Source organism: Puma concolor, chromosome A2 (genome assembly GCF_028749965.1).
Source record: "Puma concolor isolate L17-30 chromosome A2, mPumCon1.1.hap2, whole genome shotgun sequence".
Lineage (NCBI taxonomy): Eukaryota > Metazoa > Chordata > Mammalia > Carnivora > Felidae > Puma > Puma concolor.
Genome location: NC_141668.1, coordinates 107,294,821 through 107,322,659, shown reverse-complemented (window position 1 = coordinate 107,322,659; position 27,839 = coordinate 107,294,821). Strand labels below are relative to the sequence as shown.

General features: G+C 48.6%; 1 protein-coding gene across 1 annotated transcript in view; it reads left to right on the top strand.

The window, feature by feature from the left end:
• The window catches only part of ABCA13 (ATP binding cassette subfamily A member 13), a 395,455-nt gene that overhangs the window by 155,821 nt on the left and 211,795 nt on the right, over window positions 1-27,839 (top strand). Inside the window, exons 32-35 of the mRNA XM_086697122.1 lie at window positions 17,024-17,138; window positions 18,517-18,846; window positions 21,193-21,262; window positions 21,974-22,105. Of these exons, the coding sequence (XP_086553248.1) occupies window positions 17,024-17,138; window positions 18,517-18,846; window positions 21,193-21,262; window positions 21,974-22,105 (647 nt within the window). The remainder of the gene's footprint in view (window positions 1-17,023; window positions 17,139-18,516; window positions 18,847-21,192; window positions 21,263-21,973; window positions 22,106-27,839) is intronic.

Genomic DNA, 27,839 nt, shown 5'->3' with positions numbered 1-27,839 from the left:
CAGAGAGAGAGGGAGACACAGAATCCGAAGCAGGCTCCAGGCTCTGAGCTGTCAGCACAGAGCCCGACGTGGGGCTCGAATCCACGAATTGTGAGATCACGACCTGAGCAGAAGTTGGACGCTTAACCGACGGAGCCACCCAGGTGGCCCTTAACCTCCTTCTTTGTAAAAGAAAGGAGCGATCCTTTCGGGGCGATGATCGTGTGTCAGCTTTGAACATTTTCTGTCATCGCTCTTCTCCTGAATTATTTTTCTGGGAGGCATTGGCACCAAGAGCAGAAATCGAGGGAACGACTGTTCCTGGCAAAGCGTCATGCACCAAACCTCACCACAGCCCAAATTCCAGGGCCTTGTGGGGTTTAATGACCTGTTTCCAGAAATCGACTCTTTACGATGCTCTCTTTTTAGCCGAATCTCGGGAAGGTTGCATTCTGAAAGCCTCTTTGTAGCTCTTAAGCATGCTGTCGACCGTCTCCTGGAAGAGGGGCCCTGTGCGTACGGGTACAACGTGCAGACTCCCTCCGGTCCTGTTCGCAGGACGAAGCTGGGGTTCGATTCGTCTCCCCAGACGCAGGGTGGCCCCCAGGAGGGTGTGTTGAGAAGAACGATACACATTTCTGCAAACAGCTTATTGTCGAGGCGGAGGTGGCCTGCCAGGTCCCTGGTGCTTGGCTAACGGGCTTGGTGATGGGGTGGGACTGAGGCCGGGTAGGGTCGCAAAGATGTGCCCTTTCACCCCGCGAAGGTAAGTTCTTGTGGACGAGACACATTCGGGCCTCGGGCTGGAGTGAGCCGAGAGCCCCGCGAGAGTCCCTTTCCTTTTTCTGTCTGGAAGCGTAGCTGACATACAGTGGTACGTCGGTTCCAGGCGTAGAACACAGGGACTCAGCAGTGCTGGACACAGCTCAGCGCCCACCACGTTAAGGGTACTTCCCGTTTGTCACCGTATGTGACCACACTATTACGGACTCCATTCCCTACGCCGTGCTTTTTGTCTCCCTGACTACTTGGTTTATAACTGGAAGCTTGTGCGTCTTTATCTCGTCATCTGCGCCACCCATCCCCCACCTCTGGCAACCACCAGCTCGGTCTCTGTCTTTATGCTTCTGTTTCTGTGTTTCTGCCATTGTTTGTTTGTTTACTTTGGTTTTGCAGATTCCACAGGGAAGCAAGATCACGTGGTATTTGTCGTTCTCTGTCTGGCGTATTCCACTTAGTGTTATACTCCCTAGGTCCTTCCGTGTTGTTGTGAATGGCGAGAGCGCATCCTTTTCTATGGCCCAGTAATATTCCGTTGTATCCATACCCCATCTTGTCTGTCTATCGATGGACACTTGGGTCGAAACATTCCCGCCTTGGGCTGAGTGAGCCGAGTGTCCTGCCGAGATCCTGGGTCATGGATTCAGTGTTACTATTCCCTCCCTGGGACAGCACAGCACCGTTTCTCGGAAGTCTTTGAAGGAGGTGAAGAAATATTCTCCTTGACTGAGAGATTTAAGTCTTTGAGGCTCTCATCACCACATACCCTTCTTTTATTTCTAGTCCTAGAAAGCGTCTGTATCTGCAGGGCTGGGTGAACCTATAGGAGGCTGAGGCACAGTTGAGATCTAAGATCCTGGCGCTTGGCCACCTGAGCGATCATTGGGCAGCCCGGTGTAGACCACAGAGCACACTTGTGCGAAATTTTTAGTGGCTCCCTGCTATGTGCTGAATAAGTTATATTGCCGTTAATGTGCTCATTTATTCAACTATATATGTGTACCATTTGTCAGTCCCCAGACCTGGGTGTGTCAGTGAAGGGACAGGTAGAAATCCCTGCTCTCGTGACTGAGTTCAGGGACATGGGGGTCTACACATACAATAAAGGAGAAGCTTGAATTGAATACTGGAAGGTAGTAAGAGAGGAGCAGGTGTAAGGCCAGGGTGGCCAGAGTGCCCAGAGGAATCATTAATGTGGTAGGGTCAGCCCTGCCAAGAAGGTGACATTCAGTCCGTTGAACGTGAAAAATTCCACTGAGTAAATTAATTAAAGATCAAATGGGCTTTGTTGGAGGGTTCCTGAATCAGGCATCTTCCCTTTTGGCAAATACAAAGCTCCCAGAGCTGGAGGAAAGGAAAGGCTTTTAAAGGCAAAGGAGGGGCGCCTGGGTGGCGCAGTCGGTTAAGCGTCCGACTTCAGCCAGGTCACGATCTCGCGGTCCGTGAGTTCGAGCCCCGCGTCGGGCTCTGGGCTGATGGCTCAGAGCCTGGAGACTGTTTCCGATTCTGTGTCTCCCTCTCTCTCTGCCCCTCCCCTGTTCATGCTCTGTCTCTCTCTGTCCCAAAAATAAATAAACGTTGAAAAAAAAAATTTTAAAGGCAAAGGAGGGTGTTCAAGGAAATGATTGGCAAAGAATGGATAGTTTCAGGCAAGGCCGCCCTCCCAGGGGAGCGGAAGGGGTCTGTGGGGACAGTCGCAGTCTTGCCCCGCAGATAATTTCAGTTGACTGGTTACAGTTTACACACATTCCTGGTGAGTTGGAACTACACTTAGGCTAAGCTTTGAGTCTTGGTTTGCCAATGTGGGGCTCGGCACAAGTGACTGTTCTGGGTCTGTTGTCTCTTTCTTTTTTACTTATTATTATTTTTATTTTTGAGAGAGCGCACAAGTGGGGGAGGGGAAGAGAGAGAAGGAGACAGAGGATCAGAAGCAGGCTCAGCACTGACAGCAGTGAGCCCGACGCGGGGCTTGAACTCGCACACCTCGAGATCATGACTTGAGCCGAAGTTGGTCACTCAACCCACTGAGCCACCTGGGTGCCCCCCTGTCGTCTCTTTCTTAGCAGAGGACCAACTGGAAGAGTTATAGAAGCACAGGAAAATGTGTTCTAGGCCAGAGGAGTGGCCAGCTAGGGCAAGGGCCCTGGGGCAGGTGTGTGAAGAGGCCCCGAGCAGAGGGCACGGTGTGCAAGGGCGAGAGCAGGGACCGAGGTGGAAAGTGGTCAGATTCTGGTTGCTTTCAGAAGGGAGGCGGCAGACGGGGAGGGTGTGACTGAGAGACATCCACACGGATGATTTTTGTCCAAGGGCGTGGACTGTGAGGTGCTGGGCCTTTGGGTGGAGAAGGTTGGGGGATGGGGATAGCAGCTGGGTGGGGACCCGTCTGGGTGCCTTTGGAACCCTGGTGACATGTTGAGTAGGAGGCAGTCCAGGGGGTCGTCAGCATCTGATGGATGGACTGGATGGCACCATTGCGGTGGGAGTGCCTACAGAGGAACAAGGCGGGCCCTCGGCAGGGACAGGGCTCTGGGACAGGGCTGGAGAAAGCACCCTGGGGCCAGGGTGAGGGCTGGGAGTGGTCTGGGGCCTGCAGAGTGGCCAGCACGGCTCCCAGGTGGGATAGAGGGTCACTGGGGCCCTCCTCAGGATGGTGGCCAGTGTGGGGGGCCCAGAGGAGGCTGGAGGGGGGAGGGGACAGCTGGAGACTTGAGTGCAGACCAGCTAGGAGCCTACTGTGTGTGGGGGTAGGGAGAAGCCGGTGGTGGCTACCAGGGAATTTGGGCAGAAGACAGCTGGGGGAGGAGGTCTTAACAGGAGGGGCCCCTGCACACAAGGGCAGTGTGTCCATGGTAATGAAGTCTGCTCAAGTTGATTTACGTAGGCAGTTCCGCCTTCTGGGAACACAGCTCTCCCTCCTTTCCTACCCCCTCCCTCCTCTCCATGCCCCTCCCCCACCCTCCTCCCTCCCTCCTCCTCCTCTTTCCTTCCCTCCCTCCCTCCCTCCCTCCCCCATTTTTCTCCTCCCTCCCTCTGTCCCCCTCCTCCCTCCCACCTCTCATCCACTATTGGCCAGCAGCCCAAGGAAGTGCTGTTCTGAGGGGCATGCACTGGGAAATGTTCCCCTGGGATTTGCAGACTTGGGCGGATCAGGACCCTTGACTACTTGAGGCTCCTCTCAGCCCTGAGCTTCCCCGGGGGGTCATCATAGGACAATTCCCCAGTGGAGCCCTGGCAGGCTTCATGAGTACAAAGTCCAGTGTTCATTCATTGCCCCAGAGAGTGAGGCAACTTCATTGAAAGGTTTTCAGAAACAGGAAAACCGCATCAGTACTCCTGGATTGTTTTATACACAAAAAAGTAGGTTTCCCTGAAAGAGCTGTGCTCTTCCCTCCGGGGCCTTAGTGCCTTCAGTTTGGAGGGGGTCCTGCAGGAGCAGGGGCAGACCAGAGTGTCCCCTGCCTGAGTGATGGCCGGCCTCCCTGCGTCTGGACTCTGATGTGTCCCGGGAGAAGTCCAGAGTGACAGGCCGACAGGGATGCTTGCTGCCCCCGGAAGAAATCAGCCCGATCCCCCGCTGACTGGCCTGAGGCCCCTCACTGTACACATTTTTCTTGCTTCTTTTCCTGGGGATTTACTTCACCTGAACTAATTAAGCCCCTCTGTCTTCTATTTGGTGAATGGCTCTTATTTGCGGTAGAAATCCACCTTCCTGATGACCCGTGGGGCCCAGAGACCCGGGCTCCCCTCCGTGTCCCCGAGGGACGGATTGTGTGGAATTGGTTGGTGACACTATCCAGAGTGGGGACCACAAGAAGTAGTTTTGTATCCTTTCTCGTGCCCATGAAAGCTCAGATGGGCTCCTCGCCCTGCCTGGGAGACAGGTGTTTTGTTCAAACCCCAGGTGACGGTTTATCCAATGTTCCCTGTATTTTTCCACGTCACCAGTGCCCGTGATAATGCTTCTCTTAAAAGTGTGTCACATGTTCACACACATCTCATTCATCCTTGGAGGGAACCTTATAAGATAAATATAGCTGAAAAAATGGAGGCTGAGACGGGTCAGTTATTCTTCGCAGGGTCTCATGCCCCCTGAATGCCCTTCACTCCCCCGGGAGCTATGCATCACCACTTTTAAGCATTTTATGTGGGATTCTGTGTCTACACCTTGGTCACTCAGCTGTCACTTCACTCCGTCTGTGAACAGCTGCCTTATATTTTCTTATGTTTTCATCGGACCCCGGGGTTCGGCCGTTGTTAACTCTGGGTGTGTGCCGGTTAGGGGTGTTCTGATGGCCTGAGTCTTAGTGCCTGCGGACAGAGATGCTGACTGTCATATAATCAAAGGGGCAGTTCTGTGCAATGAGGCGTCCCAGCCAAAGTCCTCGTTTAGAAACAAGGCGAGTTTCTTCCCCCAATTCATTCTCCCAGCAGACGTTGTATTTTGTTCACATCACCGTATGGCATGCAGTTTTCTAGGTGCTGGGAGGGCTGCGGAGGTGAGGAACGGAGGGCCCTTGAGCACAAGAAACTGCTTAGGGCAGTAGATGCTGTGTGTTCAGAGCCCGGGGGAGGCGCCAATGGGCTGTGACAGTGACCTGAGCGGGTGGTCCCAGCTGGCTGCCAGCTGGCCTCGGGCACAGGTGTGGGTGTTCCTCCTGTTTAGGGCACCTGCGCCCAGCTCCTTAAGGGGTTGCCTAAGTGGAGGACCAGAAAGGTGTCCCTTGTGTTAATGAGGGGAGTTTGGAAAGAACCTGAGGATGGGGGCTGGTTGCCAGGGAGACCGCCCACGTGGTCACAGGGGCGGGGCTATCGGCCCCACTTCCTGACCTCAGGAGGAGGGGCTGCAGGGGGGCCGCCCACGTGGTTCCAGGGGCGGGACTGTCAGCCCCACCCCCTGGCCTCGGGAGCCCCACCCCTTGACCTCAGGAGGAGGGGCTGCAGGTTGGATCCATCACCAATGGCCGATGATTTCATCAATCAGGCTCCTGTAATGACACCCCCATAAAACCCAACAGACGGGTCCCGAGAGCTTCTAGGTTGGTGAGCACGTGGAGATGGGGGGGACAGTGGGCCCCGGGGCAGCAGGGAGCTCGGCGCCCCCTCCCCATCCGCGCCCTGGGCAGCTCTCCCTTCCCTCTGTTCCTGACTTAATCCTTTTACAACAGACCAGCGATCTAGTGAGCGATCTGTCCCCCGAGTCCTGTGAGCGGCTCCGGCCAGTTCGCCAAACCCAGGGAGGGGTCGTGGGAGCCTCTGGTTTATCACGTTGAAAAACAAAATTCAGCCTTGTATTTTGAAGACCTAGTTGGCTTTATGAAGTGATTCCCGATCGGGCAGCATCCCTTGTAGCAAGGGGAGGGCAGCTCTGGGATGCTGCCCAAAATGGAAAGTGTTTCTGGGAAGGGAGGCTGGGCGAGCACTCATCCCCAAAGGAAAGAAAGGATTGTTACCTCCCTTAGGGGAAGGGCTGGGCGTCTCATTAGGTGGATCACCTCAACTTCCTCTGGGAAGAAAGGGCCTTTGTGACCGATTATGTCATTGGTGCAGATCAGAAAAGTCCTGATTGATTGACTTAAAATCCCACTCTTGAAGAAATTGAAATGACAATTAAGTCTTAGTTTGAGTTCCTGGAGGCAAGTGACTCTACCCAGGGTCTGTGGCTTGCTTACTTTTCTTTTTTTTATAAATGTTTTTTTAATTTATTTTGAGAAAGAGAGAGAGATAGGGAAGGGTCAAGGGAGGGACAGAGAAATAGGGAGAGAGAATTTCAAGCAGAATCCGCACTGTGATTGCAAAGCCCAACGCGGTGGGGCGGGGGAGAGGAAGGGGGGGGCTCCATCCCATGAACTGTGAGATCATGAACCTGAGCTGAAACGCTTAACCAACTGAGCCACCCAGGCACTCCTGTGGCTTTCTTTTTAACCATAGATCATCAGAGTACCTGGATTTGCAAAGGGTTTCAGAGGAACATGTGTGTGCGTGTGTGTGTGTGTGCGTGTGTGTGTGTGTGTGTGTGTGTGTGTGTTGGAGTGTGTGGGTGCACCACGCGGGCTTGTGGGACTGAGCCCTTGACCTGTGGGATGTGACGCCACCTTCAGGTCGTGTCACAACTGAGTTGTACTGTAGGACACCGGCTGGTGCCTGAGAATTGCTCAGTGGTGGGGGAGTCCCCAGCCCCCCAAGCTGGGATTGTGTGCTCAGACCTTTGAATTAGGAGCGCTTTTAATAGGAGGGCTTGATGAAGAGGGTTTTTGTCCCCAGAGTCTGAGTTACAGTTCCAAGAGTTGGCTCCTTGTGCATGCTGGGTCCCTTTCTAATGCCATGATGGCTTTCAAGCATTTGCGATCCCCTTAGAATCTCACTCTTGGAATCACAAGGGCACTGGCCTGAAAAAGCTGCATTTGAGCACCAGGTCTGGGTGGTCTCAGACCTTGAGCCGTGATTTGACACTTCGGTTGCTCAAGATCGTCACCGGGAATGGGGTTGCTAACTGGCCGCCTGTCTACCTCCCTGGCTTGGATGTGCTGAACCCGACCTGGGAAGGGGACAAGACCAGGCCGGTGAGCGGGCTGGGTACCCCCCGGCTGCCCATGCCCCTCTGGGCAGACCTCCCTGCTCAGATGTTCCTCCAGGTACCGTGTTCAGAGCCAAGGTGGGATTGCTCTTCTGGGTGGTGCAGTGTGCAGAGAGGAGGCATGCCTGTGGGCACCCTTCCTTCTCCCTGACCTTCTTGAGAGTTACCAAACTTGGAACAGCGAGGAATGGGACACCTGGGCGGCTTGGTTGTTTGAACGTCTGACTTTGGCTTAGGTCATGATCTCGCGGTCTGTGAGTTCGAGCCCCATGTTGGGCTTGCTGCTAGTAGGCTGGCAGCACAGAGCCCCCACTTGCACTCTCCCCCGAATAAATAAATATTAAAAAAAGAAAAAGAAAGCAGAGAATGGACCTCAAATCCCCCTTCCCTCACCGACACCCGGCGTGCATACGTCTGGCGCAGGTTGGAGGACACAGAGTAAATGTGAGCCTCAGGGGCCCCACCTGCCACCCTCCCCATTCGGTCACCAGTCACGGCCCGCAGCCACTGTGCTGGGGAAGGAATGCAAACAGGCTGGCCAGCAGGCATGGGACCTTGGCCGGACCTCAGCCGACTGGCCTGAGTCTCCCAGAGAGAGCAGAGAGGGGATGGGAGGGTAAGACAGGTGCTGGTCCTTCCCCTCAGCAGCCGCCTTGCGGGCTTCTGGGCCCGACATCCTCCTGGGATGTGGTGTGGGGGGCGCTGAGGGAAGGCCCAGAGGGGGGCAGTGGGCAGAGGCTGGGCTGACGTGGGGGAGGGGTGTGGGGTCTGGAAATTGACCACCAGTGTGTATCTCTAGTCGTGCATCTCCAGTGAGAAAAACAAGCCGATGATTCTGTGGTTCTTTCGCTACGTGTGACTTTGGTCTAACGTGCTCATCACTTTTCCATCTTTGAGCTCACTCACTGGATGTGCTAATAGAGACAAGCCACAGAGAAAACACTGTTAGCAAGCGGTCATTAGAATGTAAGTCAAGCATTTGTCCCCTTCAGAAAAAGAGCTGGTGACAATGTTTAGGAAGATCAAAGTGTCCTCTTAAGGAGGCTTACATAAATACGAGCTTTTGATTTCCTATTTGCAAGCATTTACTGATAGGGCTTTTGTGTGGGTTCCAGAGTAGGGATCAATACACGGAAGGATCTGGAACATACTTGTTTGATTTTTGCTGTCTGGACAGCAGGAGCAGATGAACATCCTATTCTGGCCTCTCTCGCTTTAATGTGTTTCTTGTTCCCTTTTTTTTTTTTTTTTTTAATTGTTAGCTTTATAAGCCAATGATTATCAAGAGAAATCCTACTTCCTTCCTTCTTCTGATACATCGGGGTTGTATTCTGTTCTGTTTTGTTTGGGGACCGGTCCTCCATGGGTTGTCGTGGTGATACGTACTTCACATGCTCGACATCATGAATCTTGCCAAGAGCCTGTGCTCGTTCTTCTTTGGAAAACGACGGGTCTAGCACCTGCCACGTGTCAGGCACTGTGGTCGACTGGCGTTTGTGGATCCGGGAAAAGGTGTCATCCCTGCCTGCGGGAGGCTTGCAGCTCGGGGGACAGGAGGACCACAGGAAGGCAGTGTCCCCTCCTCTGTGGAGGCCCTGAGGGGGAGTGTCAAAGGGCCCCATCAGACCTTGTCACCCAGTGTGGAGGTCGGTGGAAGCCGGGAGCCATCAGCTTGCCATCCAGCCTCCCCCATGATGAGGTGCTGGAGAGAAGCCAGGCAGCCCATCGAAACTTCTTCCCCCTCCTCTGCCCGCTGTGCTTGTGCCTCTGACACGCTTTCCCTCCCAGAGGTTTGTTTTTGATTTTTAATTAAAAAAAAACATTTTTTTTGAGAGAGAGAAATAAAACGTGAGTGGGGGAGGGGCAGAGAGAGAGAGGGAGACACAGAATCCGAAGCAGGCTACAGGCTCTGAGCTGTCAGCACAGAGCCTGACGCGGGGCTCGAACTCACAGACCGTGAGATCATGACCTGAGCCTAAGTTGGATGCTTAACCAACTGAGCCACCCAGGCACCCCTAATTGTTTAATGTTTTAAAGTAAACTCTATACCCAACATGGGGCTCGAACTTACAACCCTGAGATCTAGAGTCACATGCTCTCCCTGCTGAGCCAGCCTGGCACTGGAGTTTTAAAAAAATTCATTGTGTGCTTTCAGTATGTTCTTGGTCCAGTTTTTCTTCTTCACAGAAGCATATTTGGACTTCATTCATCGATTCTCTTTGTCTTTTCTAACTTATTTGTGACGTGTGCTTTTATGTTTGTTACTTACTCGCTTTCCGTACCTTCAATATATTGTGTTGTGTCTTTGATATTTGAGACCAGTGTTTAATTTGTTATATTTATTTATTTTAATAAAGCCACTTCTTAATTGTTATTTTATTTTTGATAGAGAGAATCCCATCAGACGCAGAGAGAGAGGGAGGGAGAGAGTGTGGAACCCGATTTGGGGCTTGAACTCACAAACCATGAGATCATGACCTGAACCAGAGTCTGTCGCTTAACTGACCGAGCCACCCGGGCACCCCTACCTAATTCATTATATTTAGTGTTCTTTTTTTTCCTTTAATTTATGTAGTTACCTCAGATGATGACTTTCCTTTCAACCACTATTTTAACCGTGTCCCCTCAATCTGATGTGTAGCTAAAAATTCATTGTTTTCTACGTACGTGGAATATGGATGTCTGTAGGCTTCTTTTCCCAAGAGCTGTTTCAGTCAAGTGTCTTTTAATTTTTGAGTGGAAGTCCTCAAGAGTTCACAGAGTTACTCAGTGTGCTTATGATAAGAAAAAGAAAGAGAAAATAGGGGCGCCTGGGTGGCTCAGTGGTTAAGCATCTGACTCTTGGTTTTGGCTCAGGTCATGATCTCACGGTTCATGGCTTTAAGCCCACTTAGGGCTCTGCACTGCTGGGGTGGAGCCTGCTTGGGATTCTCTCTGTCTGCCCCTCTCCATCTTGCTTGCGCTCTGTCTCCCTCTCTCAAAATGAATAAGGTTTAAAAAAAATTAAAGTTAATCTGGTGATAGCATTTCTAAAATCAGATTGACACTCAAAACTGTATCATGCACTAATTGCCAGCTTCTGTTGATGGACCCTAACTTTTATATTGCCATCAGAAAATGTTGTCTTTGGGGCACCTGGGTGGCTCAGTCAGTCAAGCGACTTCGGCTCAGGTCATGATCTCATGGTTCATGAGTTTGAGCCCCGAGTTGGGCTCTGTGCTGACAGCTCGGAGCCTGGAGCCTGCATCAGATTCTGTGTCTTCCTCTCTCTTTGCCCCTCCCTTGCTCGTGCTTTGTCTCTATCTCTCCGAAATAAAAAACATTAAACAAAATTAAAAAGAAAAAGATGTCTTTATCATTTCTACATTTTGAAATAATAGCATTTTTCTCTATCAAGTAATATAGAATCTACTTTTGTAAAAGATTTATGGGTTGTTGACTTTTTGAATGCTGTGCACAACTGTGAATAATTGTGTTCTGAGTCTATTTAATGTTTTGTGCACGTAAGTCTACCTTGTATGAAATTAAATTGATGACCTCTGCTTTTTTTCCTTCCTTTCTTTCTCTCTCTCCCCCTCCACCTCTGTATTCCGATTTGCTTGATGTGCCTTTGCCCCTCTGTCACATTTTAGACTTTTCTGAAGCTTTTTGTTTTAGATGTGTCTCTTGTATGTCTCATATACCTTCTTATATGGGTGAAGTTAGCTGTGCAATAGCATGAAGTGAAGTTTCATGTATATGTGTTCCTAGTTAAGTATTTTTCTATACTTATAATTTCGCTTTTATATTTTTTAAGTTATTTTTTAGATGTTAGTTTTTTGAGAGAGAGCAAGCAGAGGAATACGGAGGGGGGGTGAGGGGGAGACAGAGGATCCAAAGCAGGCTCCGCCACTGACAGCAGAGAGCCCGATGCGGGACTTCAACTCATGAACCGAGAGATCATGACCTGAGCTGAAGGCAGACACTTAACCGATGGAGCAACCCAGGCACCCCTTGTTTAAAATATTTTTAATTTATTTATTTCTTTTTATAATTTCACTTTTAAAATTTGCTCATATTTAGTAATGATTTATTGTTGTTCTGGTGGTTACCTTATAGTGAGAACATTCTATAAATAATGTCAGCCTCTGGGGTGCCTGGGTGGCTCCGTCAGTTAAGTGTCTGACTTCGGCTCAGGTCATGATCTTGCGGTTCATGAGTTCAAGCCCCACATTGGGTTCTATGCTGACAACTCAGAGCCTGGAGCCTGCTACGGGTTCTGTGTCTCTCCCTCTCTCTGTCCTCCCCCTGCTCACACTCTCTCTCCCTTTCTCTCTCTCTCTCTCCTCAAAAGTAAATAAACATGAAAAAAAAAATCAACCTTTTACTTTTATTTTTACCATGCAAAATAAAAATGAAGTAATTTCTCTTCTTCCATCACTAACTTTTTCCTCACCATCATGCAATTTTAGTTGATATTATCTCCACGTCTTGGATTGTACCAGGAAAGATGTCTGTGCTTATGTTCTACATCTGTCATGGTTGAACAAAGAGCCTGATTTGGGCATTCACCAACTTATTCTTTCTCTCTGACTCACGTCCCCTAAACTGCCGATTTTTGTCTGTTGTATCATTTCTGCATTTCAGGGGACATAACATTTCCGGTCTGTCTTGTCATCTCAATTTCCAGTTTTGTTTTAGTCTTACTTTTATTGGAACACATATTCATTGCATAGCATTACCCTCGCACTGCAATTTACTGGTCATCCTTGGGTGGGCTAACATTTGTCTTCTAGTAATTTCCCCCGGGTGAGCTTATGAGATAATTTAACCTGATAATTTAACCATAATTTAAGTATGATTTCTTACATACTTAAAACGTTTTGCAGCATTTATATTTGAAAGGCAGCTTGGCTGGATACGAAATCCTTGACTCACCATTTCCTCAAGTATCTGGTAGAAATAACTCCGTTATGTTTGGCCTTGAATGTGATTATGGAGCAGTCTGAGGCCACTTTGATATTTCCCTGCTTTTCCTGAACCTGGTAATTTTGGCAACCTGGTAGGAACTTGAAAATTCAATCAATTTCGTGGGATCCATTTCACTGTTGACCATTCTAGAATAATTTTCCATGGCACAAGATAAGACTTTTCAATGTGTATATTTGAGTTTTCTGGTATGGAAACTTTTGATGTTTTCCAACATTACCAATTTCTTATCTTCCAGTATTTGGTTTTTCTTCTTCAGGGACTTCATTGCGTAGATTTCTTTACCTTGCATTTCTTAGCCATAAAATTTCCCAATTTGCTTACTTATTTATTTATTTGTAAGTTTGTTTATATATTTTGAGGGAGAGGGAGAGCACGAGCAGGTCAGGGGCAGAGAGAAAGAGGGAGAATCTCAAGCAGGCTCTGCACTGTCAGCGTGGAGTCCAACGTGGGGCTCGAACTCACGCACCGTGAGATCATGACCTGAGCCAAAATCAAGAGTCGGATGCTTAATTGACTGAGCCACCCAGGTGTCCCTAAATTTCCCTAATTAAAAAAAATACCTTTTTAAAAAATTTATTTGTTTCTTTTAGTTGTGTGTCAATTTTCGGTGTTCCTCACTATGTTTTGTGCAGTTATCGATTTGACCTGTGCTTCGTCTAATTATGTCCTCATTTGTGTGGCGGCTGTTGTTTTCCTGCTGTTTCTTTCCACATTCTCACATTCTTCCAGTTCACGTTTCAGACCTTCTTGCCATCTTGCCATCTCCTCACTGAATTGTAGCAGCTCTGCGGTGGGGTGCTTTTCACGTAGGGAATTGCCCTACTGAATCTTTTGAAATTGATAGCAACAAATACATTCATGATTTAAAAAAATTTTTTTTTAATGTTTATTTATTTTTGAGACAGAGAGACAGAGCATGAATGGGGGAGGGTCAGAGAGGGAGGGAGACACAGAATCCGGAGCAGGCTCCAGGCTCTGAGCTGTCAGCACAGAGCCCGACGCAGGGCTCGAACTCATGGACCACGAGATCATGACCTGAGCGAAGTCGGCTGCTTAACCGACTGAGCCACCCAGGCGCCCCTGTTGACGATTTTCATCTGCTTAATGTAGCCATCTTTTTGGGCAGGTCTTCATTTGTTAATAACTGTGAGACGCACCCACCTGCATTCCTTACATAGATGTGCTGGATTTGTGCTTGGTATCGTTTTGAACGAATTGGGTATTCCTGCCCGGTTGTTTGCAAGAGGGTCCCGTCAGTGTGACCACCAGGTGATGTTAATGGCTACACAGCTCGGAGGCTCTCTTTTCCGTGGCCCCAAGGACCGAGTGCTTCCTGCAGATACGTGTCTTCTTCGTGTAACACTTGTCGTCTCTTTCCCTGGAGATAGGGTCTGGGCACAAGAGTGGCTCCAGACACCACCCACCTTCACATGCAGCTTGGCACCCACTGGACACGTCCTGTTCCATGTGTTGTGCCCTCACATCATGCCCCTAGACTGTAGGCAGTGCAGTTTGGGGGCGCCCGCGGGGCTCTGTCAGTTGAGCGTCCGACTCTCGATTTCGGCTCAGGTCATGATCTCATGGTCCGTGAGTTCGAGCCCCGTGTCGGGCTCCGTGCTGCCAGTGCGGAGCCTGCTTGGGATTCTCTCTCTCTCCCCTTCCTGCTTTTTCTCACTTTCTCAGGATAAACTAAAGACAAATGAAGAAATGAAGATACAAAGTGCAGTGTTGATGGGAACTTCTAGGTCTACAGGGGGTAGGGTTTTGCCTCATTCATCTCTTACCTACTTTTTTGTGTGACTCCTTCTTGACCTTGATTATTTTTAGCAGCTGTTTCCAGTACTTTCAAGCATTTGTCAAAAGTGGAATGAACATCTTCCCCTTCTTGCGTTGACTCGGGACTGGTTTTCAGGAGCGGATTGGGAAAGGGTGAGGTACATAGCCATGTATCGGGGGTCTCTCCTTCCATGTAGCTCCTCCCCAGTGGCCTCCTTCGGGCATGCATGTGCAGAGCGTCTGGGCATTGTCTGGGGTCTGGGGTAGTGGCTGCAAGAACCCCAGAGTTGGGTTTACTCAGTTTCCAGCCTTTCGTGACACTCTCCTTTACACGGGTGCAGGGGTCCACGGGGCATGCCATCCTAGCCCCAGACACACATAGAATCCTGACTCCGTGTGACTCCTGGAATAACTCGCACGGAATCTTAACATTTGTGTGTGATGCTTATTGGCTCCTTTGTAAGACCCGCGGTGCTGGAAGCACAGAGGTCAACAGCCATCAATTCCAGTGTTTTTATGTAAAAAAGGATAAAGTTCATGAACAGACATGAACTTTTTTCCTCCCCCCCACACCCCCCCCATAAGCTCTGTATTTGTTGTTTTTAACTTTCCAGGTGATCCAAGCTTCATTTTTGTGGCAAATTGGGTTACTCTGGGAGAAGAGATGTCATTTGTGAGATGAGCAGGTGTATAGAGTATATGGGCACTTCCTGCTATAAAACACTATAAAAACAATGACTCAAAATCCCTAGAAAAATCACAAAACCAAGTAGCGCATGAGTTGACTACATGCCGTCGCCGTATAGCCTACCAGTGAACTGATAATTTCGCTTTAAAACGTGATTCACCCCGTGGATCGCTCACTATAGTCGTCTTAAGCAGAAAAATGGATAAAAACGAAGAAGTTACCCCCACCCCCCTTTTATGTCCTCATTCACGGTTTCATGAACAAATATTTTTGGCTTGCACTATGTGGCCGGCCTTTGCCAAGCAGAGAAAGTGCAGTGGGGGGCCCTCCCCGACGGGCTCACCGTCCAGTGAGAAGGGCCGAGGGTCCACACTGGAGATAACGCTCTAAGGGGAGGTCTGGGGGTGGGTGGGGGCCCAGCCAGAGGGTTCTGTCTCCAGGTCGGCATCTTCGCTGGCAGCCTTGTCCACACTGCGGCAACCCTGCTTTCCTCTGTCTACACTACATTCGGTGGTCTTTTTAAAATCCATACACCTGGGGCGCCTGGGTGGCGCAGTCGGTTGAGCGTCCGACTTCAGCCAGGTCACGATCTCGCGGTCCGGGAGTTCGAGCCCTGCGTCAGGCTCTGGGCTGATGGCTCGGAGCCTGGAGCCTGTTTCCGATTCTGTGTCTCCCTCTCTCTCTGCCCCTCCCCCGTTCATGCTCCATCTCTCTCTGTCCCCAAAATAAATAAACGTTGAAAAAAAAATTTTTTTTAAATCCATACACCTGATATGTCCCCTCTTTGTTTCCCTCTCCCCATTCCAGAACCCTTTTGTCAGCTCTCTCCCGGACATGTGGAATCCTTGCATGATGTGGCCCCAGCTAACATGCCACCCCCCCCCCGCCTCCGTGTCCTAATCCACACCATCCTTGGCCACCCCTGAGCCTTGCCCCCACGCCACTGTCCCCCGTCCTCGCACCTGCTGCCCCTCTGCCTGGAGCCATGTCCCTTCAGATTCCTGTGGGGCCCGCTTCCTCTGTCTGTTCTCCACAGACACCTTAGCCAACTACCTGATTTGAGATCTCCTCCCTTCCCACCATGGCCGAAGCCGTTTTTCACATATTTGACACTATGCCGTGTGTCTCCTTCTGCTGGCTTATGCTAAGTGCCGCCACCCCCCAGTGGAAAGCAGGATCCTTTGTGACAGGGCCTTTCTCTCTGGTTCGTCTGCATACCACATGTCCACTAAAATGGCTTGCCCCTTTGGGTGGCCTCGGTGATGAATCAAATAATAACAACATGTGGGTCTCGAGCGCAGAGGGTAAGGGGGGAAGAGGCAGAGTGCAGGGTTGGGGTGCGAATCCCATGTTTAAAGGAGAAGTCACAGTGAAGGAAAGAGAGGAGATTGACAGAAAGCTTGGAGTTGTTCTGGAAGCGAACAGAGGGAGGGAAGGAGGGACCTGTCACCGGTGTCAGACACAGCTGAGAGCTCAAGAAGGAAAATAGTGGAGAAATTCCCATTGGGATTGAGGCATGGCTGTCATGGGTGTTCTAGACAGGGGTCATGTCAAGGGAAGCCTGGGTGGCCCGGTCAGTTAAGCGTCTTGATTTCAGCTCAGGTCGTCATCTTTCGGCTCATGAGTTCGAGCCCTGCGTGGGGCTCTGTGCTGACAGCATGGAGCCTGCTTGGGATTCTCTCTCTCCCTGTCTCTCTGTCCCTTCTGTGTTCATGCTCTCTCTCTCTCAAAATAAATAAATAAACTTAAAAAAAATACCGAGAAAAAAAGAAAAAAAAAACTGGTTAGAGTGGGTGGGAGGTGAGCACTGGGGAAAGAGACAGGGAGACGTTCAGCGATCAGTTTTCATGTATAATATAGGTGATAATCTGTGATCAATGGATATCATTGATTGCAGATACACAATGGTCCCAACTACGTGGGGGAAATTGTAGTCATGAGTTAATGGCCGGTTTCCTTCTTTGCACCTCCTCTGCCCAGGAAGGTGTCAGGACTGATTGGGGGCAGGCGACAGTGGCTGCTCCAGGGACCTCCCACCCCATGTGTCTCCTTTGTGAGTTGCACGCATATTAAATCAGGGCACGAGCCAGTGGTCCTAAGTCAAAAGCCTGTTGAAATGGCCACACGAGATAGTGTTCCTTAAAAGGACTTGTAGCTTCCGAGGACAATGTAAAAAAAAGCACCCACACGTGAGCCTGACTCTGGGTAGAACCCTGTGCTTGCCCTCGGATGCCGACTGGATTATTTCCTTGCAGATTCTTGAACAACGTCGGTTTCTTTTTCCCTCTGATCATGATGCTGACGTGGATGGTGTCTGTGGCCAGCATGGTCCGAAAGCTGGTGTACGAGCGAGAGATCCAGATAGAAGAGGTAATCAGTCCAACTGCTTGCCTGGGACACCAGGAGGAGAGGCGGGGCTTTGGAGCCAAATCCTGTTCCCATAACTGACCCCGGACTCTGTTTGGCTTGCCCTCCTCTCTGCTGGGGTTCCTGGACACAGCCGAGCTGAGGCGGGGGTCTCAAGGCAAATGTTCCACATTGAAGCCTGACGTTCTGCCAGTCAACAGGTGTTTCCTGTGGAGATGGAAGGAGGCCCAAGGGCAGACTCACCACATTCAAAGACGGGAGCCAGTGTTGCTCATTCAGCAATTTCATTTCTTTTTTTTTAATATAATATATTGTCAAATTGGCTAACATACAGTGTGTAAAGTGTGCTCTTGGTTTTTGGGGTAGATTCCTGTAGTTTGTTGTTACATACAACACCCAGTGCTCATCCCAACAAGTGCCCTCCTCAATGACTGTCACCCGCTTCTCCCCCCTTCCTGCCCCCCCCATCCACCCTCAGTTTCTTCTCTGTATTTAAGAGTCTCTTATGGTTTGCTTCAGCAATTTTTATACAACCCAGAAAGACGTAAGGGTGCACTTCCCACTTGATGTGTGGTTAGATTGCCTCACGGGGAGCCTTGTTATTTTTGTTTTAATATCATTAAAATTTGAAACTGTCAAAACTGCTTCTAAGAAGGAGAGTTCATGAAAGTACCAGGTGGGGGCGCTTGGGTGGCTCAGTCGGTTAAGTGTCTGACTTCCTCTCAGGTCATGATCTCACGGTTCACGGGTTCGAGCCCCACATCAGGCTCTGTGCTGACAGCTCAGAGCCTGGAACCTGCTTCAGATTCTTTGTCTCCCTCTCTCTCTTCCCCTCCCCCTCTTGCACTCTCTCTCTTTCTCTCTTTCAAAAATCAATTAAAAAATGTAAAAAAAAAAAAGTACCAGATGAACGCCAACCTTGTGGAGGAGAGGCTCACACTACCCACCAGCCTCCTACTTATTCAGGCGAAGGAGACTTGTGGCAAAGTGCAGTGTTCTCATTCAGTTCTGACTTGAACTTGCACTATTGTTTTCCATATTGTCCACCTATTTATTTTACTGGTTTTCTTATTTATTTCCGTGTTTATTTATAATTTTGAGAGAGAGGTAGAGAGCAAGCAGGGGAGGGGCAGAGAGAGAGAGAGAGAGAGAAAATCCCAAACAGGCTCTGCACTGTCAGCACAGAGCCTAACGCGGGGCTTGAACCCACGAACCGTGAGATCATGACCTGAGCTGAAACCAAGAGTCGGACGCTTCACCGACTGAGCCACTGATTTCCAAGCTGGCCGTATCCAGCGCTGGCCTCCTTGCCTTTCCCGTGATCCGGTCTGGTCCTCCTCGAGTACCCTGATCACGACTCTGGTTTCCCTTCTCTTGACAGTACGTGCGGATGATGGGGGTGCACCCGACCATCCTTTTCCTGGCCTGGTTTCTGGAGAACATGGCCATGCTGGCCATCAGCAGTGCTGCCCTGGCCATCATTCTGAAAGTGAGTGGCATCTTCGCGCACAGCAACGCCTGTATCATCTTCCTCTTCCTCCTGGATTTCGCGGTGTCGGTCGTCATGCTGAGTTACTTCCTGAGCACATTTTTCAGCCAAGCCAACACGGCTGCGCTCTGCACTAGCCTGGTGTACATGATCAGCTTCCTGCCCTACATCGTTCTGTTGGTTCTCCGTAACCAATTGAGTGTTGTCATTCAGACGTTTCTGGTAAGTGGGTTGGGTTTTTTTGTAGACATGCAAAATACAACTGCTGTATCTGCCCAAAAAAGCAGTCACCACATCGCATGTCATCTTATCACTTTCAGATCTCGGTGGGCTTTCTGATGCCTACGTCTGTCTCTCTTTTTGTTTTTCTTTTAAGTTTTATTTATTTTGAGAGAGAGCAAATGTGTAAGCGGGGTAGGGACAGAGAGAGGGGGGACAGAGAATCCCAAGGAGGCTCCAGGCCCTGAGCTGTCAGTGCAGAGCCCGATGCGGGGCTCGAACCCATGAACCGTGAGATCATGACCTGAAGCGAAGTCAAGAGCTGGATGCTCAACCAACTGAGCCCCCCAGGGGCCCCTGAAGCCTACTGGTCTTGATGCTGCCCGCAGATGCACACCTTATAATGGTCATTGGTTGACATTGCAGTGGTTTTGCAAGAGAGGAGCTGCTGAGAATTGGCACTTTTCATGTAATGGGGACTGTCCTCTGGAGACTCTCTGGAAATCGGTAGCATCCTAAAGGCAGCCATAGAGACTCCGTGTCTCTCTGTATCACAGATGGAAAGAAGTAGATTTCTTTTTTTTTTTAATTTTTTTAAATGTTTATTTATTTTTGAGAGAGAGAGAGACAGAGTGTGAGTGGGAGAGGAGCAGAGAGAGAGGGAGACACAGAATCCGAAGCAGGCTCCAGGCTCCAAGCTGTCAGCACAGAGCCCAACGTGGGGCCCGAACCCATGAACGGTGAGAGCATGACCCGAGCCGAAGTCGGACACTTAACCGACTGAGCCACCCAGGCGCCCCAAGAAGTAGATTTCTGAAGCTATTTTAGAAGCAAAAAAATAAACTCTTCTTGAAGCATCAGGAATCACCTCACATTAGGTGGGAAGATCTCTCCGTTAGCAATGCCAATTCATTCATGCGTGTACCATGTAACTCCCGGAGAAGCCTGAGAATTCTTTTAAGTCTGGGATATGAAATACAAAGAAGAGAGACACTCGTCCATTCTGTTTTGAGTTTCCTGGCAAGTGCAGAGCCGGGTGCATAGTGGAAACTCAATCCGCGTGGAAGGGATGGGCAGAAGGCTGTGAGGACGGTCAGTTCGGGCGAGCCAGCACTGTCCCTGCAAACATTAGAATTATGCCCCAGGGTTCACTTGTCCCCAGTAGGTCAGGCCAAGTTCCCAAAGTGCAGTCTGTTGGGAGGTGTGGCTAGAGCCACTAGGGGAGAATTCGGGAGATGCCGAAGAGGGATGGAATCCCAGGGCTTCGAGGGGGCATCTGAAGCCTTCTGAGGTCACTGGTCCCACGCAACGTCATGACGGTAGATGTATCCTCATTTGTTGGGATGGGGTCACTTTCTCTGCTCCTTTTGAACTTTAGGGTGAAATACTTCTGTGAAGACCAAATTGTTTTTCTCCAGCTTCATGTAAACCTTCCTGTTTCCCGACTGGCCATGTACATACATCATGGATGTGTGTACACCTTGAAAAAACATGGCGTCTTTAATCAGGATTTTTCTCCATGGATACCTGCTCACCAGTGTCCATTAGCTTATGTCACACCTGTGGTACTTTATAACCCATAATGTTGGTCTCAATTAAAACTGAGACCATGTGTCACCACCCCCCACCCTGACCCCATACTCCTCACATGTAGGAAAAGAGACATTGACCACCTGGCCTGAATTTCAAACACTGTTATATGGTTTTTACTTCAATCCATCTGTTTAAATGTTGGAGCATACCGAGTTTGACTTCCTTTTTTACATTTTCACATGTTTCCTAGCCCCACCCCCCCAACCCCCCCCCCCCAAAAAAAAACAAAAAAATCTAACTCTGGTACATGATATCTTCAAGCATAACATGCATTTTCAATGGGGTTATTTATTTATTTATTTTTGACATAAGATTTCTCCCCTGGAAATAAAATAACATTTTCCTTCAATGTGCTCCCTTTCTAGTGTAGAATGGTGTACATGTTCCATCAGTCGGCCTGCAGTGTGCTCCAGGGCATTCGCTTAGTAATAAAAAATAAGAAATCGCTCCATTCCGTTTTCCACTATTCTGTGTTCTGCAATCTGGGCGCAGCGCATTGGATTTATGGCACTTGAGGCACTGCAGTGAAGAGAAATAATTCCTTTTCACACCAAAAGCTAGCTTGTTAGCATGCTTTCTAGAATGGGCTGACATTCGGCGTAGGCTTCCAGGGTCACGTATGGAAATCACCGCCTGGAGGACGGTGCGGCCCCGCCTGCTCTGGTGACGCTGGTCTGTTTGGATTTAGCGCTGAGGGTTTTCCGGGGTCTCTGTCAAGTACTAACATGCTGTTTGTCTCTTGTTGTCCCCGGGCAGTGCCTGCTTTCCACCACCGCCTTCGGCCAAGGAGTATTTCTCGTTACCTTCCTAGAAGGGCAAGAAGCAGGTAAGGGGATGCTTTTTTTTTTTTTTTTTAAGTGTATTTATTTATTTTGACAGAGAGAGAGAGAGAGAGAGAGAACAAGAGTGAGCAGGGAGGGGCAGAGAGAGAGAGAGAGGGAGAGAATCCCAAGCAGGCTCCGTGCTGACAGCACAGAGCCCAGTGGAGGGCTCGAACCTATGAACCGTGAGGTCATGACCTGAGCCAAAACCAACAGTCAGACACTTAACCAACTGAGCCACCCAGGCATCCCAAGGGGATGCTTTTTGCTTTTTTAAAAAAGAGTTTCAGTGATTTGGGTTTTTAGGAGTTGACCGTGGTCATGTTGCAAGCGCTACGGTAGAAGGTCTTTGTTACAATGTGCAACGGAGTCCTGGGGTTTGATTTAGCTGATGTGAACCCCTCTCCCCATCGGGTCACCCTGGATCTGTGTATTTTGTTGAGGCCACAAAATCAGAAATGAGTGAAGTAGCACGAAAGCAAAATCACAAGGGTTAGATATTAAAGTGTTGTTAAAGCTGCTCCCCCTGGTCGCCTTGAAATACGGGTGACATTAAGCAGGCTGACATTGCATTTGTAGAACTATGACCCACAGGATGGTCTTTGCTCTCAGCTGCTCTCAGCTTTGCTTTGAGTTTGCAGAACGCAAGAACTCACCCCGCCAAAATCTACCCTGAAAGGGTGTGCGGTCTGACTGTGGCCTTCCCTTCCTTCCAGGGATTCAGTGGAATAACATGTACCAGCCCCTGGAGCAAACGGGTGTGACGTTTGGCTGGGTTTCCTGGATGATTCTCTTTGATTCAGGCCTTTATTTTGTATGTGGATGGTACTTGAACAACTTGCTTCCTGGTAAGAATTCCGCATGTTAGAAAATGCCAAAATCAGCTAAAAAAAAAAAAAAAAAGCCAAATCCAGTTTAAAGCAATATACATGAATATTAGAATAATTGTTCATTCTTCTTTTTAAATGTAATTATTTTTGACAGAGAGTGTGAGCAGGACAGGGGTGGGGCGGGGGGAGGTAACACACAGCTCTACTGTGATTCTGTGCTTTCCGTTGCAAAGTTGTTGGATCGGCAGAGTGTCACTGTCCTTGTCTGCAGCGGGAGGAAAGCAGATCGTTATCGTCCCGGTTTCATAAAGAGGAAATGAAGTGTCCGGGGACAAAGAGAGCGGGACACAGAATCTGAAGCAGGCTCCAGGCTCTGAGCTGTTAGCGCAGAGCCCCACAGCTGAGGCCCTTCCCCAGCGGAGAGCCTGTTTGGGAACCGGGGGGTAACCCAGACACTATCCAGTTTGGGGCTCTCAAACTCACGAACTGTGAGCTGAAGTTGGATGCTTAACTGACTGAGCCCCCAGGCACCCCTAGAATAATTGTTCATTCTTTAAGTAAGGCCTCAGGGGGCTTGTAAGCTGTATTTTAAAGTTTTTTTTTTTTTTTTAATGTTCATTTATTTTGAGAAAGAGAAAAAGCATGTGCAGGGGAGGGGCAGAAGAAGACGGGGAGAGAGAATCCCAAGCAGGCTCCACGCTGTCAGCACAGAGCCCCAGGCAGGGCTTGATCCCACAAAATGTGAGATCATGGTCTGAGTCATGATCAAGAATCAGATGCTTAACCAACTGAGCCACCCAGGGGCCCTGTGGCAGGTGTATCTGGAGGCCGTGGGAAGGCGGGCCACGGATAGTAGTGGTTTTCCCCTGCTGTGTTTCTGGGGAAGAAGGTATTTCTACCACACGCCTGCTCAGGGTGAAAAGAGCAGAAACAGCTTTAAAGGTATTTTTTTTTTATATGTTTAGCAATAATGTTTTGATGATTGCTAAAATTACTTGTGATTCTGTCTCTATATTTTCCAAAGCACCTGGGTATTTCACTTGGCATGTACCTTTAAAGTTAAGAACTAAAGGAGAGAGAGAGAGAGAGAGAGAGAGACAGAGACAGACATGGAGAAAGAGATTCTAATCTGCACATGGAATATGAAGGGACAGAAAACCATCAGTGCATTCTTTTTACAAAACCTTATTTCAGACTTGGGGAGCTCACGTGTCATTTAAAGATGAGTAAAAATCCAAATGAAATGTGCCATTGACAAGATTATTTTACAGAAAAGCAGGAAAACATGGCCTCCAAGAATTAGAGAGCATAAGCCTGGCAAGCTGTACTTTGAACTTCTAGATTGCTTTGTCTGGGGGCTTTGAATAAAATTAAGGAAAGGCAGATTCTAGGAACTAAGAAGTTAAAAAAAATAACTGACGAATGCCAAGGTGAGATAAAATTGAGAAGCCCTGGGTATTAGAAGGCAGCTAGGGAGCATGAGGGAGGGAGGTTACAAAACGTGTGTGATGTTGATTGTAAAATGTTTGAGGAAGGGGTCACGAGCAAAAGAATAGGGCGGAAAGTCATGGTGGGGATTGGAGGGTGACGGCGAGCCCCTGGAATCAGGAGAGATGCAGACGGGCAGCCGCAAGGGGACGGACAGACGGGGCTTGCAGACATGTGCTCTCTCTGATGAGGAGATGCCCAGACCCAAATGAAACACAATAAAGAAGGAACAGTCATTAACCAGGGAGAAGAAAATCTGGTTTTGCAAAATAAGGGGTTCACCATATCAATTACAAAGTTAATGAAAAGAAACATCTAGATATAACCTGGAGTCTTGGAGTCCCCAGAGGAGCCTCAACCCCAGCAAAGACAGGTTACTCTGGGCAGCGCAGAGATCAATGTGAAACTTGGCCAGGAATCCAGAAGGATCTGAGTTCCCCCCTCCTCCTTCAGGACCTGACGCATGGGAATCCTGGTGGGAACGTTGTCTTGTACAACGTTAAGGCATTTGTTAAGGCATTTCCAGCCAGTGACCCCCTGGCCCCGCTCACTTCTGCAGGCAAGGCGAGCCTCCGGAGAGAGACAGAGGGGCAGACAGAGAGAGATCCCAGACGGGAGGCCGGGCTCTGGTGCATTTCTGCAGCTTTTGCGAGCGTGGCCGAGTCAAATCTGAAATGGGGCAGCAGCCGCAGCGGGCAGGGGAAGCAGGTGGAGAATGGCTTTGGGTTTGATGATTATTGTGGTGGTCATTATTTGGGATGGCTGCGAAGCTGTATGCCTGTGTGTTGGGGACAGTGCACCAGTCCCAAGGAGGCGGGGAGGTGGCTGGGGTGGCGTCCGTGAGGGTGAGAAGAGGTGCCCGGGTGTGCGCGGAGGACGTTCCTCCTGGTCACAGAGGACGTGTGTAACAGGCGCGGGCTGCGGGGCCGTGGGTGGGAGCCAGAAGGCTCTCTCATAGTTGCCGTGTCTTCTCAGGGCCGTCGTGATGTCGTGGTCCGACAGAAGGTGTGGCGGGGAGGCGATGGGGGACCAGGAGGGAGGGCAGGCCAGAGTGCCCGCGGCTCACCGTCCCCTGCAGGTGCTTGTCCCGGGCAGGAATTAGACGTGGAGGTGACAGTTCCAGCCCCAGGGGGAGGCGACAAACCAGAACAAGACAGAGATGACAAAACCAGGAGACAGACCACCACTGTTGGTGGGTCACACGCAAGAATCCGTAGCGGAAAGGTGTGACCAATCAGATGACCGATCACAAGTGCGTGTCCACAGAAACCAGTAGCTTGGCTGTGTGTCGGCAGGAAATACGGAGTATAACGCGACAAGATTTCATTCTCAAGAGCAGTAAAATATCTCCATGTGACTCTAACATCGAAGAGAGTATATATCCAATAAGAACTTAAAAGATTTGGCGAACGTACAGTAGATTTGAATAGATGGAAAGAGATGCCAAGTTCCCTAATGTGGTGATTCACCATTTTCAGCGTGTTGACTTTCTCCAAGTTAATGTATGACTTTATATAATCTACACCATTTAGTATGAACCGTAGTGGTAATACAATAAAACCCACATAAGTCATTCACATAAAAATACTAAAAAAGGCTTTTGGTTTTAATTGTTGAAGTGTTTCTCAGGGGTAGCTAGAAATGTAAATTAATGACAGTGGTCAAAAGTCGTTGAAAATAATGAAGGGGACTGGTGGCCGATGATCACATAGAACCTCACTGTGAATTGTCAAGGATTAAAATGGTGGAGTACGGGGGCACCTGGGTGGCTCAGTCGGTTAAGCGTCAGGGTCTTGATTTTGGCTCAGGTCATGATCTCACATTCACGGGATTGAGCCCTGCTGAGCATGGAGCCTGCTGGGGATTCTGTCTCTCCCTCTCTGCCCCTCCCTCCCTCACACTCATGTACATGCTTTCTTCTCTCTCTCTTTCTCTCTCTGTCAAAATAAATAAATACACTTAAAAAAATAACAATAAAACGGTGGAGGACTCATGTAATGACAGTAGAGCAATGGAAGAGATTAGAAAGTTCGGAAACTGAGTCACCGTAAGTAATAGTTCGATTTGTGTTAAAGTTCACATTTTTAATCAATGAGAAAGGATACAAGTTAGACTCATTCATTAATTCATCAGAAGTAAATATTGTTAAAGTAATGAGGAAATGAGAAAAGTATGATTTTTTTTTTTTAGGAGAAGTATGCTTTTAGGGGCCCCTGGGTGGCTCAGTCAGTTAAGCGTCTGACTTCAGCTCAGGTCATGATCTCATGTTTCGTGGGTTTGAGCCCTGCGTCGGGCTCTGTGCTGACAGCTCAGAACCTGGAGCCTGCTTCCGATTCTGTGTGTCCCTCTCTTTCTGCCCTTCCCCTGCTCACACTCTGTCTTTCTCTCTCTCAAAAGTATTAAAACATTAAAAAAGTGAAAAAACAAAAAGAAGTATGATTTTAAAGACAGCAAAGGCCTTTCTAACCATAATGCCAGAGACAGATATACTAAAAAATCAAGTTTCCATTATAAGAATGGGAATCAGCATTTTAAAATATCCACAGAAATAAAATGAAAGGATACTTTACAAGTTTATAAAAACTAATGAATACATGAAGTAAAATGTTAAAATTCTCAAGTCAGGTTTTAGGAAGACAAATGATGTGTTCAAGGAAACAACTTGAACAGACCATTATGTAAAGAAAAATTTATACTTGATAAACATAAAATAGTTTAATGTTGGACAGAGCATAGTATTGCATAGACATAGAAGACTGTTTTCTCCTTCTCTGACTGATGAAAACTGTAATGACTTGGGGAGGATTAGGGCCTTGATTCTTCTGTGTAGGTGTTTAGTTTATGGGAAACCGAAATAATTTAATTATGCGACTCAGGACCTCGGGGTCATGAGTTCGATCCCCATGTTGCGTGCAGAGTTTGCTTAAACTCTTTACAAAAAGTGTTTATTCTCTTTGCCACAGAGATTTAAAGGAACGGCCAGATCAGTTCAAAACAGACGTGCACATAGATGCTCCTGGCACAGTATCTTTGAAAGCAAAATTCTGGCTAACCTACATTTCTGTCTAAGAGAGTGGATTGATTACGAATCAACTTTACATTGATAATACGGACTCCTGTGAGCTAGTCACACACTTGTGGTGTTGTGTTTTATAGGAATATACGTGGATGTAGGATATGGGAGATCATTGGCTGCTGTGTACCAAACTATGAAATAAGGGATAAAATAGAACCATATTCAGTTAAAATCTTTGAAAAGTTTTCATTCCAGTATAGTTAACACACAGTGTGATATTAGTTTCCGGTAGACGATATGGTGACTCAGCACGTATGCACATCACCAGAGCTCACCAGGATAAGTGCATCTTTCAAGCCCGTCATCTGTTTCCCCTTCCCCCACCCGCCTCCCTTCTGTTGACCATCAGTGTGTTCTCTCTAGTTAAGAGTCTGTTGCTTTGATTTGTCTCCTTTTTGTTTGTTTTATTCCACTTATGAGTGAAATCACTTGGTATTTATCTATTTCTGACTGGCTTTATTTCACTCAGCGTCGTATACCCTAGTTGTATCCAGGTCTTTGCAGATGGCAGGGCGTCATTCTTTTCATGGATGAGTAATATTCCATTGTGTACAAATTACCACATATTCTTTATCCATTCATCAGTTGATGGACACTTGAGCTGTGTCCATAATTTGGCTATTGTATGTAGGTAATGTTGTAGGGTGCCCCGGGGCTCAGTCAGTTGAGCATCGGACTTCGGTTCAGGTCATGATCTCATGGTTCATGAGTCTGAGCCCTGTGTCGGGCTCTGTGCTGATGGCTCAGAACCTGGATCCCGCTTTGGATTCTGTGTCTCTCCCTCTCTCTGCCCCTCTCCCGCTTGTGCTCTATTTCTCTTTCTCTGTCTCTCTCAAAAATAAACATTAAAAAATTTTAATAAAAAAATAATGCTGCTATAATCATACTAGTGCATGTATGTTTTCAAATTGGCGTTTTCCTATTCTTCTGGGTAAATAACCAGTAGTGGAATTAATGGATCATGTGGTAATTCTATTTCTAGTGTTTTGAAGCACTCTTATGGTGTTTTCCACGGTGGCTGTACCAGTTTACATTCCCACCAACAGTTCAGGAGGGTTCTCTTTTTTCCCACGTCCTCACCAACACTTTTTATTTCTTGTCTTTTTCATATTAGCCGTTCTGACTGCTGTGTGTTAATACCTCATTGTGGTTTTGGTTTGCATCGCTGCTTAAGTGATGGTGAGCATC